Below are 12,149 nucleotides of genomic sequence, written 5' to 3'. Positions count from 1 at the left end.
GAAGGAGCCGTGCGATTATCACAAAGTGCAAGAGAGAATTTTTTTCGAATAATCGTAAGATGTCATTTAAGACGCACTCAAGACTTTGCCATGCGACGTTTCAGTTGGGCTATTCTTCACAAGTGAGTTCTTACAAGAGCCAACTTTTTGGGGGTCCTTCTTTTCACCGTCAGCTCTCATATACATACTTATCCAGCGATCAAAGACATTCGACGCATGGGGGGGAACCTCTGGCTGCTGTGAAAAGTGGACACGGCCCCTCGACAAATCTGGCCTCCATCCTCCTCCGGCTGACGGCAGGAAAGGCTGTCACGAGTGCCGACCCCAGCAAATGTACCCCTAAATTATTCAAACACGATCTTATTAATATGCCGAATTGTACCAAAGGGGCTTTTCTTTTCCAGTTTGTTATTCTTTCTCCACACAAGCGGCAAAGTTCAGAAAACAAAAGATTCTTTTTTTTTTTTTTTTCCTCAGTGCAGTCTGTCATGTTTCATTTCGAGTACACAGATGTATGCACACAGGGATTATTGTAGTTAGATAGCGTCACAGAAAGGGAATTAATCCCTCCATTAAGTGGACTGTGTAACAATGCGTCCCTCGTGGCCCCGTTTCCTAAATACAGAGTACTTTGGTGATGCATGTCGTGTTTAATAGCCATTAGCAGCACAACGAGGACGCCACAAAAAACAAAAAAAAAAACACAGCTGTATTCATGCCCAGCGACTGAACTGATGAATTCTGCTAAACGCACGACGTATCCTCCTCGTCGATATTTCTTGATCTCAAGATCTCAGGTTGCGATAATATCGGGTTGCATGGGGAAACGTCACACCGTGTTGAACGGAGCTAATTGACAGCGGCGAGGAGTTGCAGTCACAACTCAGACAAGCTCATCTGTGGCGGGCGCTCGCAAATTGTTGGTCGTCGCGGAGAGCTGCTGGCTGCGAACATTCTCGGCTTGCCTGCTTTGCTGACTGAAGCTGTTTTCAGCCTTTCAGCCCTCCCGTTCTCAGCCTCCATCCCTGAACAAGCCAACAGACTTAAGAGGGATTGACAAGGACTTCATTGGTCAAAATGAGATTATGGGCCTTGACACAGTCAGCAGTTGACTTTGAGACCGTGACACCAACGAGCCGAAGCTTACGCTGTTCATCATACGGATGGTGGCGGAACGGACAGTGGTGTGATGAAAGTAAGACTCCAAAGTACCAGAGCGGACGATGAGGCCACTCAAGGGCATTCTGGGTAAGGAGGAGTTAAAGACACGTGAAAAGAAAACATTTGACTCCATTTCGAGAAAAGATTTGGACCTTTAAGGATTATCAGAAGAACAAGATGGTTTTCGAGTTGGAAGATTCAAGATCCATCGTCAAGAAAAGCCGCGTCACCACCAAGTGGGATCGTTCAGTTCAGTTCAGTTCAGTTGAGTAAATCCTGATCCGACTGAGCTACGGGAACCGTGTGACATGACGGCAGTAACTCGTCAATGAATTAAAAAAAAAGTCTCAAATGAGATTTTCCACAATTAAATATCCTTAAAAGATGCAACAGACTCAATTAACGTCGCATAGAGATGTGTCATTTTTTTGCAGTAGCCATCAACATATCTCGTTCTTCGGACCTCATTCATGGGCCACAAAGTGAACAAATGTGACGTTCAGTCCCTCCTCGCCCCTTCGAAGAACAAACGCAATTAAGTTTTAACACGCGTTGGCCAATCAGAATGCACGTTCCAAGCGCCTAATGGGGACAAGAAATGTCGAAAACGGGTGGGGAGCCAAATCGCATTTCGCAGCAAAGTCACATGACGTCCGCGTTGCTCACACACGCCCATTTGAACAATTTATCCAATTTGCTTCTCAAACGGGGATCCGGATGTGGGTGCGAGATAACATCTCAGGGAGGGAAAACAGGATTGTGTTGTGCAACTTTCAGTATTTCTTCACCCTATCTTGTTAATTATTTTTCGGGGGGAGGAGGGGGTGGGCAATTGGAAGCGCATAACAGAGAAAAGGCACTCTTTACTCTCGTAAGTGAATTTATAAAGCAGCGGGTGTTGGTCAAACGCTCAGATAACACACTTGAACCTGAGCATTAGTCCGTAGCGCCGAGGCCAACTTGTGTTTAAGCATTCTTGTCTTTGGATTTAATCGCAGCCGGTACCTTCATTTTTGTTTATTCTCGGCTTTGCAAACTACAAAAAAAAGTCAAACTAGCTGCATAAATGGAATTGTTTTGTGACAGGAACTACACATTTCCAGCCGAGTGTGCAAAGCGGCAACAAAGAGCATGCCGGGTGATGCAAATTGGAAGTGTTATGTCCTGCAAATGCAACACTAATAAATAAACATGAATCTTTGAGGGCCAACTTGGGGGATTTATTAGAGATAAAGGGAGCGTATGCACGGATTTTCAGAGCAAACCACAACTAGTCAAACCACTCGGGTTATATTTATACGCTACACAACTTTCAGTCAAGGTTATCATAGTTAGTGATGTCATCATTAAATATCTTTAAAAAAAAAGAAAGGCAACACAATTTGGATGCTTTGGATAAAAACACTGTATCGGAACAAGGAAACTACTCGGATGCTGACACTTCTGGGTATCTTAAACAGAAGTTATTATTCCTACGACTACTGGTTACATTTGATTTCCCCCCCCAAAAAAACAAGATAAAAGAACGAGGTATACCAACCCCAAGAGCGTCTTCTCTACAGCACAATCCAGGATTTTCATTCAGACATTTTAAATGTGTATACAAGAAGCCAGTCGGCACCGTGTTCAAAAGACTGGCCAACAGATTTGTTTTTTTTTAATCAGAGATGTGGGTAAACCTTTTCAAAATGACTTTTTTTTTGGCGCTGATTTCGGTATCTGGCCTCGGCACATCAGATAATTCTAATAAAAATACAAATAATCATAATAATAACAATAAATTATTATTATTATTAATAATAATTTATTCATATATTTAGCAATTATGAATAAAGAGTTTGGATTTATTTCTGAAAGGTAAAATGACAAATCATTGTAAAATGTATTGCGCAAGCTTTTATAGGTCAAACTTAAATAAAGCCATCTCTGATTAAAATGTGCTGTTGACCAGGGTAAGACGACTACAATATCAACCGTCATCATTTTTTATTTTTTTTTTTAAACTTCTTCCTGATATGTATTTTTAATAAGTTCCATATTTTTGTCACAGTTTGGCTGTCACATGTTAAGCTACGATAAGATTGATAAATAGTGTTACTCGTGTGTGTGTGTGTGTGTGCTGGCTGTTCGAGAGCCACAGTCTTCAAAGGCGCCCGAGTGTGGCAGTTGAAAATGTACTGTCATTCTCCTGAGGTGCACAAGAGTACACGCGCAGGAAAAACAGGTGGGCGAACATGATGTAAATCTTTCCTTGGGTGTTTTTCTTCTTTTTTAGAAGGAGTCCATAGCCTTGAATTCGCTGAGTGCCTGGACAGGGGAGATGTGTTTCTTCTGAGAGCCTCGTCGCACGCGAGTCTGGCACTCCTCCGGTTTCTCCCTCTTCACCAGCGGCTTCTTCTCCGGCGCTTTCATGCGCCAGGACACCACGGGCGAGTTGACGGCGGCGGTCCCGTACACCTTCTGGTACTTGGTGGAGGCCACGTACGAGGCTTTGACCGTCAGCACCACGGCGTTCATCAGGTTCTTGGCGGCCTGGATGAGCGAGGTGGCGCTATCCAGCTGCGAGAGAGAAACACTGAAGGTCAAGTCCAACGAGTTGGATTGTTTTGCGCATGAGGTAGCATTAAGCGCAGCTAGGTGGGAGAGCTTCGCCGCGACCGTCAATTAAGCGGCATAAAGCCGAGTGTTCGCGATGTGACGTCTTCCTTTGGCGGCTGCTAATGAGCGGAGGCGGGGTCAGGTGCGCTCTGATTCCGTCTGTTTTGTTTGGCTGACATTTAAGGGTCGCCGGCCAGTGGGCCTCCTCGGACCGCACGCAGAGACAAGTCAACTGCTTGGTTTTAATGAGTGCGGATTCGAGCCGACCACCATGAAAAGGTTCAAATCTCAGCGGGATGCGCGCATCCAACATGGGATAAACATGTATACAAAAGTTCAAAGAAATAATGATGAGGGTGCAGGGAAAGCCACAGACGGATAGATGAGAGTCTTTTATTTGAAAAGTGCAGAGTTGTGTTGAATAAAGTACCGGTATTCCCGACTAGTGAATTGTAAAGCGTCAGCCATGAACATTTGCGACCGTTGGCGAAGGGATGCACGTTCACGTCGGGGTTCGTTCAAGATCAGAAATGTTTGCAAAATGTTCGCCAACACTTTGAAGGGTTTTACAAGTTGCAAGGAAAACTGAACATTCAAGCGTTTAAAATTCTGAAGAAGTGTCAGATGAATGTCAGGCGACTGTTTGGTGAACATTTTGCGACGAGAATGCAATATTCGCTATCTTCGCAAACACTTGCAAATGTGGCGGGATAGGATCACATAAGACCCGCAGACCACATCGGGCGCGTCCACAAGTCTTTGAGCGGCGAATGTTGTTTTTTTCGTCAGGGTTCGCAAAGAGATTCCATGGTCGCAAATAGTTTTGCTTGTCGCCATCAAATTTTGAGCATGTTCACAATTTGTTTGTAGCCTTGAACGAACCCTACCGAAAAAAACATTCACTACAACTGCAAAAACTTTACATCGCTGCTTCTCCATTATTTCCTGTTACGCCCCCCCCACCTTGCACGAAGAAAACAATTCACGTGGGCAGTTCTTTCTCAAGTCTAATTTCGTGTTAATGTGATTGTGACTTGTTGCATAAATGTCACATTAAATATCAATTAAATCATTGTCCCTTAGCAGAGCGAAATTGATTAAAATAAATAATTTTGAGACCTATTATTGTGTAGACCTCAAGTGGCGCATACGACGACGACAACAAGAAAATGTTTAAAACGTTAAAAAAAAAAAATAATCGGACAAATTAAATTCTTTGAGACACTATTATTATGCAAGTTCCTTTTGGACCAAATTTATATTAAAATAAAAAAAAAGTGCAAGTGTAGAAACTCAATTTTGGTTTCCTTCATTAAACCAATCGTAAATTACAGCTTTGTAATAATTTTAGGTTTTGTAAGCGCGGAGTGTAATAATCGAACGTGTAATTGAATTTCGATTAATTGCACAGCCTGAGAATGGCGGGAACGTCGTTATTATTATTACTATTATGATTATCTGCATGCGTCTCTTGGTCAATCAACAAATGAAGATACAAAGAAAAGCAAAGTGCTGTCGAAACAATCTCACAGTTTACTTGAACTTGTAAATTTCCTCGACTGCAAATCAACACCTTCCGGTATGTTGCGGATGCCTTCCATGGAAGTCTATTTTTGATCCATAAAGCGAAAGACGTGTTAAGGAGAGGTGTCCATGCAGAACCACTGATGGTCTACAGAAGACGGAAGGAGTTCCGCATATGCACCTGATATGCAGATGAATTTAGCGCACGCAGTACGATTAATCAAACCTGAGCCAAATTGCAATTGTTGATGACGGCGTCTGAAAGGCACTGCAAACTGCAGCGCTCTGCAAATCCATATCAAGGATGTTTTCCGCTTGTGTAAACATTTCTGGAACCCAAATTATTGTGATATATCGTCGTGTCAGCAAAGCAATTTTTAAGTTTCTGATTGCGTTAAATTGGAAGCCGGTCACACGAAGGAGCCGGAGCAGAAATCCCCAAAAACCATTTCCTTGAGTTTGGGTCATTTCATAGCACTGTGACAACTGCTGCTTGGCGCTTGCAGTGCTCTCCAATTTTTTTTCCAAACCATGAATGCGCCTCTTTTAAACACGCCAGTCTTGATCATTATCCCACCTGTTGTCAACGGTGCACGCTGTGTAACGAGTGAGTCGACAACAACAAAAGCGATCTGTCGGCGAGAACACAACTTAGACCGCAGATTTGGGGTTTTACCAGTTCAGGCCCAAAGTCATTAAATTGCACAATTTGCTGATTTTATTTTAAAACCGTTCCCTCGTGATAAATAGTTGACATGCTACAGCAATATAGGCTAATTGGACACTTAAGTTGAACAATGATAATAGGATCCGGGAGACATAAAAAGCCGAGCATGCATTTTCGTGAGTCTTATTAGATGGAATTGGCTGAGAAACACCCGCATCGGTATTTCATTTGGAAGAGCCATGGCTCGGTCCTCTCACCTTCACTCTGACCTTGAACTGAATGCAGTGGGAGAGTTGCAGCGCAGAGTATAAAACACTGCTTAAGTGTAGTGATGGCCCAAAGGTGACAGTGAGTAGTGGACATACTTACTCCAGACACAATGAGCTCTCCGCCCAGGTTCTGCACTTCAGCTTTCACTTTGCTGCAGATATTGAGCTGATGACAGTACAGTGCGATTCTCTGCAGATAGGCCAGGAGATCCTGTTTGCAGGCCGAGTCGGGACACTGGATGGTAAAAAGAGAAAAAAAAGAGTTAATAATAGTCGTGAGTTGCTGCTGGCGTCTTACACAGCAGGGACGTGTGGGATGAGATGTTTTCCTGTTCTGTGCACTGTGTAGGGAGTGCACAAAATTTTTTTTTATTGAGATTGAGGGTAGCGTATTTTTCAGAAGCACGTAAAATCTTTTTTTTTTTTTTCAAAAAGGACTTGTAATCCGTTGCGCCATTTGTATGGATGTCATCTTTTCAGTTCCTCGATTAATTGAAATTCTTTGCTTTTTACTTTGTTTTTATCATAGCAGAAGTAGAACTACTTTCTGCTTTTGTGTCTAAGGATCATTGGAAACGACATCCTCCTACCTTAACGCAGCTGTTAGACCAAAACACAAACTGAACATTTGTGGCAGCGTGTTTCCAGTAATACAGCGTGGGACAATATCATTGCGGTCTGTGATCCCGGAAGGTAAACGACACAGCTGGAGCGGCCAATAGCTGCCGGGTCCGAGCAACAAAAAAAATTAATTAAAAAAAAAAAATTAAAAAAGGAGCAGGCTTGGATAATGGCGAGTGAGGGAGCGTGACAGGCTAAATGTTCAGCAGGCTAAAGTCCGATTGTTGACATCATGCCGTAGTTCAGTCGCTCTGCTAGTGACCATTAAAATAAGTCGGGTCAAGAAAATAACTGAACTGGTGACGTCACCCGTGTGCCAAAGTCAACGGTCACTTTCAATAGCTTTTAAAAATGATTAACGTTAAACATGAACTATGTAATTGACAAAATGTATTCAATCACTTATAAACATGTTATTACCTAATAATAGTCCAACCAGTTTTAAAGCGGCAATCTGTTAGGTTTTTTTTTTTATCTCAGAAGAAAAGAGTTTAATTGTACAAGTATGACTGATTCCATCTCGTGTCAAATTGAAAGCGGCAAACAATGCAGACCCCAAAACAGCACGCTCCATCATTTTGTCAACGATAACTCGGCAGTACACCACAGCGAAGGAACTCAAGATGATGTTGATGCCGGGCCGTTTGTGTGGCGGCGTGATGAAGGACAGCTTAAAAGGAAATTGGAGTTCTGCAGCAGCGGGACAAAGCCAATCATAAAATCGAGATTCCCGCTGATTCTGATGAACAACAGTCTGCACCGACAAGGCACGCTAGCGATATTACCTGCGGTACGTCTCGTTCCGTTCGTCCTGTGACTATGAATAAAGATTAGCAAACAACTGGCGCAACAGCTGGGCCTCTATTTCTGTGGCAACAATGCGTCGCTCGACAGTGTTGAAGAGTAAATACTTTTTGGCACTATTAATAAGCGGCTAAAGCGGCGCACATTTGCGTCCTCATTTCATCTCCTTACAATGTTTCAGCATATTGTGTTTATTTATTTATTTATTCATTTTTAGGTTAGCAAACACAAACCAGATTTGTACTCAGCAGCCCTTCACCAAACGTCCATCTGACGATGACGTGCATTTCCACTTCCTTTTGGTCATGACTGCACGTGCCCAATGCAAGGGCATTTTTTCAATGCACACTTTTTTTTTTAAATTTATTTAGTTTTTTTACAGTTCCTTTTGGTCACGACTGCACGTGTCCAATGCAAGAGCATTTTTTCAATGCACACTTTTTTTTTATTTTTTATTTTTTTTTTACAGTTTCTTTTGGTCACGACTGCACGTGCCCAATGCTAGTGCATTTTATCAATGCACATTTTTTTGTTTTTTTTTTTAAATACATGCAGCTTTTTTTTCTGATTGGGATATATCAAAATCGGTTGCATAGATTTTCTTTAATTAATTTAATTCTGTTAACTCACTAATGCAATTAAAACAACGCCTTCTGTCATTGTCAGGTGGAGATTAATATATACAGTATGATTTTTTTTTTATCCTTCCTGTTGGTCTTTGAACAAGACGGAATCTGAAAATAACCACCTCAGTCTTGAGCTACTTCACAGTTTGCTCACTAGATCTCTCTTCTGGAATCTTTCCGAAGTCTTGGCCAACTCATCCCCCGGTGGGTTAAGAACTGCATCAGCTCCTCTACCACTGTGAGCATAACTGTGAGACAAGAGGCTTTTTTTTTTTTTTTTTTAGACATAAATATTAAAGGTACCTAACTAGAGCATTCAGAACAACTGCGTGGGGAAAGGCGCGGCTCATTTTTTTAGCTTGCATGTTCGGGCAGTGGGGGACAGAAGACATCCCGCTGTGATATGAATATCCCCCACCAGCACCATTTCCTGCCCGCTGACTTTGAGCATAATTCAAGAACATATTTTAGTCCTTCATTCAGATTAAAGTATATTAAATGATGAAAAGGTATGATTATTATTATTTTATTATTATTTTTTTTTTTTTTTGAAGGAGTCGTTTGCAGCAATGGGCTGGCCTGTATGAGAGCAGTCAAGCGTCGGAGCTGCCGGGAGCTTCCTGTAAGTGTCTGAATGTAGCCTGCAGTGCAGCTCAATCGCACGGAGAAGCCAGTGAGGCAAAAGGAAGCATCTCCTTGGGCGTGATCACTGCTAACTGCACATCAACGCATACACGTTGCTGCCTCGGGCCTGTTTGATGCACACATGACACAATTGTTCCCGTTTGTACTCTTGACTTATAGTCCAGTTGGACCACAGGCTGCTTGTTGAAGTAAAACGCTACGGCTCATTGACTAACCAGGCACTTTTTTTTTTGTCCCCCCCCCCCCCCCCCCCCCGTCAGTGTGGTAAGCGGCTTTCTCAGACCACTTTGCCTCTCGGAACGTTTTGGGATTATTTCGTTTTTTTCAGTCCGGAGGCGTCAGTTTATGTTCCTTGGGTGAGTGTGTTGTGTTAGAATAAAATGGACGGAATAACAAAATGTTTTCCTGGCGGATAATTGAGGAGGATGGTGTGAACTTTGGTGTCCAAATGACAGGTGCACGCGATCGCGGGATGTCAACATGTCAAATAGAAGCGTCACCTCACATGGGGGCTGCAAAACAAGCTTCCCTGTTTTTTGCTTTTCCTCTGTAATTATAATACTTGGTTGGATCGCTTAGTTCCCTTTTATATAAAAAAAAAAAAAAAAAAGAGAAGTTGAGCATTTGAAATGAAAGCATAGTGACAGATCCCAGTCGTGCATGTTACACACAGTTCGAAAATATGCCTTCCAGCTGACTGGACCACTGCAGTGATGTTAAGATGTCACCTTCTTTATTCAACAAAGCTGGTTGTTTTTAGATTTGGACATCCAGTATCTGACACTAAAGAAAAACGCATGCTGAGTTCTCATGAATAATACAAAAAATGGTTCCAGTGGAGGTCCGTGAATGATTTGAGTTTCAGTGACCAAGCTAACATGATGTGATTTTTTTTTATACATTTATAGCATTATATGTCTTTATTTGCCAATTTGTAAGTGTAGATTTAAGATGTAAAATTTTGCCTAACACTGATTGACCAACAGCCAATTCCTTAACCCATGTCGGTCGAGTGATAGGTACTGGAAATATGTGCAAAGTCATATTTAGTAGAGAAGGCTTCTCAAATCATTCATCTGGAGTTATTGTTTTAATTCATAATTTCAGCCCACAATCAAATCTAAAATTAGGAATTACAGTATGCAAATGACATTAACTCCAACCCCTCCCTTGCGATGGAGAGCCACGCCCCTTTTCAGATCACACCTCCGCCAGAGTTGTGAGGTGCTCATCTCGGATGTAAAACGGACAGCTGGTCAGAAAGACCCATTCCGCCCAGTTTATAAGTGTCTATACCTGAACTTGTTCCTAAAGTCCTTCAGTAGTCGCCAACATGACTTTTACTGGCGCCAAAGTTCAGATTCTCAAAGCACACATGACATTTCTCTACATGGAGATTATTGAAGCTGTGCTACAAAATGCTTTGACATTATCTTGAAATGTGTTATACATGCATACAGATGAGATGAATGAGCCGATAAGGTGGATAAAAACGGCGAGCAAACTTGGGGGTTGTCTTATCACAGGACTTAACTTGCAACAACAACCTGTGACTTTCTATTTGAGAAACAATACAACATTCGGAGATACAGAATGATTACTAAAGAGTGTAATTCATATTTGAATACTAATCATCTTGCAAGGTTATTTCCAAAATGCGTTTTTGTTCGTAACTGCTTGAGGAGAAAGTCAAGTCAGGAAATGATACAGCTGTGATTAAATCAAAATACTCAACTTTCTTGTCTCTTCTAGCTTGAGGCATTCATCAGGTCAAGCGCTTCTGCGTAATTAGCAAGACATGACAATATATTCAAATTAATCCCACACGTGCTGTTCCACGCTCCAATTTGGAGCGCAAATGAAGGGCCAAAATAGATTGTTACGTCTGCAAATTACACATTTTTAATCTTTGGCAATACGCATGTCATTGTTGTTTTTTTTTTTTTTTTGCACCCATTTTACATGTTTTAATTAGGGCTGTCAAAATTAAAGCGCCAACTCAAGATACTTTTTTTTTTTTTTTAAAGTTAACGCGATTAAATATTTTAACTCAGTTAACTCAGTTTTATTTTTTTCAAACACTAATTTGCATAACTAGGAAAGCCAAATTCCAAATTAGCTGTACATCTTTAGCACATGATCTCAGAACAAAACATCCCAAAAGTTACCACTGGGCCTTGCAAACCAACACTGCTGGAGTTTAAATGTACTGTATACATTTTGAGAATTGTGTCTAAAAAAATTCTGTTTAGATCGTATTGAAGGATCACACACTTCATATTTGGTGATTTTACATTAATTACAATATATTATTCAAGTAAATTCTGGTTAAAAGCCTCTCAAAAAATAGCAGTAGAAAAAATGCGATTAATCGCGATTAATTACTGAATTTTTTTTTGCAATTAATTAATTAAAAAATTTAATCGCTTGACAGCATTAGTTTTTATATGCATCCGAATAATATGTTTTGGTTTCGGTCATAAATAATAATATCAACTCATTTGGCTGAACCTGGATGATGCATGCATCCATTTTCTACCACGTATTCTCTCGAGCATCACAAGTAAGCTGGAGTTGATCTCAGGTGACTCTGAGTGAGAGGTGGAGTCCACCCTGGACTGGTTGCCAGTCAATCACGCAAACAACATTGGAGACCACGCAAACTCCTCACAGAAAGGTCACAGTCGGGATTAGAAGCGAGAACTTGGAGTGGGATTCAAACTTGCTAACCTGGAAGGCACACCTACTGAAAAAAAAAAATGCTTTCATATGACGACAGGCATTCCATTCACCTCGCCGGTGAAAAGGTAAACACATGAGAATTTCACCTCAGTCTGAAAAGGCTGCTCACAGAGAATGGAATATAACTTGGAAAACTGAGTGTGAAAATCAGCGGAATGTGAAGCATTGCTAAGGTAAATTGGGTTGAAGTTTTTTTTTTCGATGTCGAATGCGGTGCTTAAATGACTCTGGAAGACCTTCCCTCCCACCGCTTTGGAATTGCCTCGCGCTTCACACACACGCTCATCAATAGGCCTGATGCGGAGTCATTGTGACAAGGTTTGCTACTTAAGGGACCTGTCTGAAAGCATTGGAGCTCAATTGGAACTGTCAAGGTCCAGTGCTCCCGACAAGCACAGGTTACCCTCAATAATGTGCAAATGCAAAATACATGTCGTCTACATATGGAATAAAGACGTCAAATCAAAATTATGTTGTCAGTTAAGCCATCAA

The 12,149-nt window shown here is 41.6% G+C and overlaps 1 protein-coding gene across 1 annotated transcript in view; it reads right to left on the bottom strand.

Moving 5' to 3' along the window:
* Window positions 1-2,359: 2,359 nt before the first annotated feature.
* ctnna2 (catenin (cadherin-associated protein), alpha 2) overlaps window positions 2,360-12,149 on the bottom strand; it is a 192,831-nt gene continuing 183,041 nt past the window's right edge. Inside the window, exons 17-18 of the mRNA XM_088303017.1 lie at window positions 6,320-6,454; window positions 2,360-3,720 (exon numbers count right to left, since the gene is read on the bottom strand). Of these exons, the coding sequence (XP_088159143.1) occupies window positions 3,433-3,720; window positions 6,320-6,454 (423 nt within the window). The 3' untranslated portion in view covers window positions 2,360-3,432. The remainder of the gene's footprint in view (window positions 3,721-6,319; window positions 6,455-12,149) is intronic.

The sequence above is a fragment of the Idiotropiscis lumnitzeri genome, chromosome 8, assembly GCF_059441095.1.
Source record: "Idiotropiscis lumnitzeri isolate Australia: NSW breed Sydney's pygmy pipehorse chromosome 8, RoL_Ilum_1.0, whole genome shotgun sequence".
In the NCBI taxonomy this organism is placed as follows: domain Eukaryota; kingdom Metazoa; phylum Chordata; class Actinopteri; order Syngnathiformes; family Syngnathidae; genus Idiotropiscis; species Idiotropiscis lumnitzeri.
Note: the sequence above shows the minus strand (reverse complement) of the source record. Positions and strands in the feature narration are given on the sequence as shown.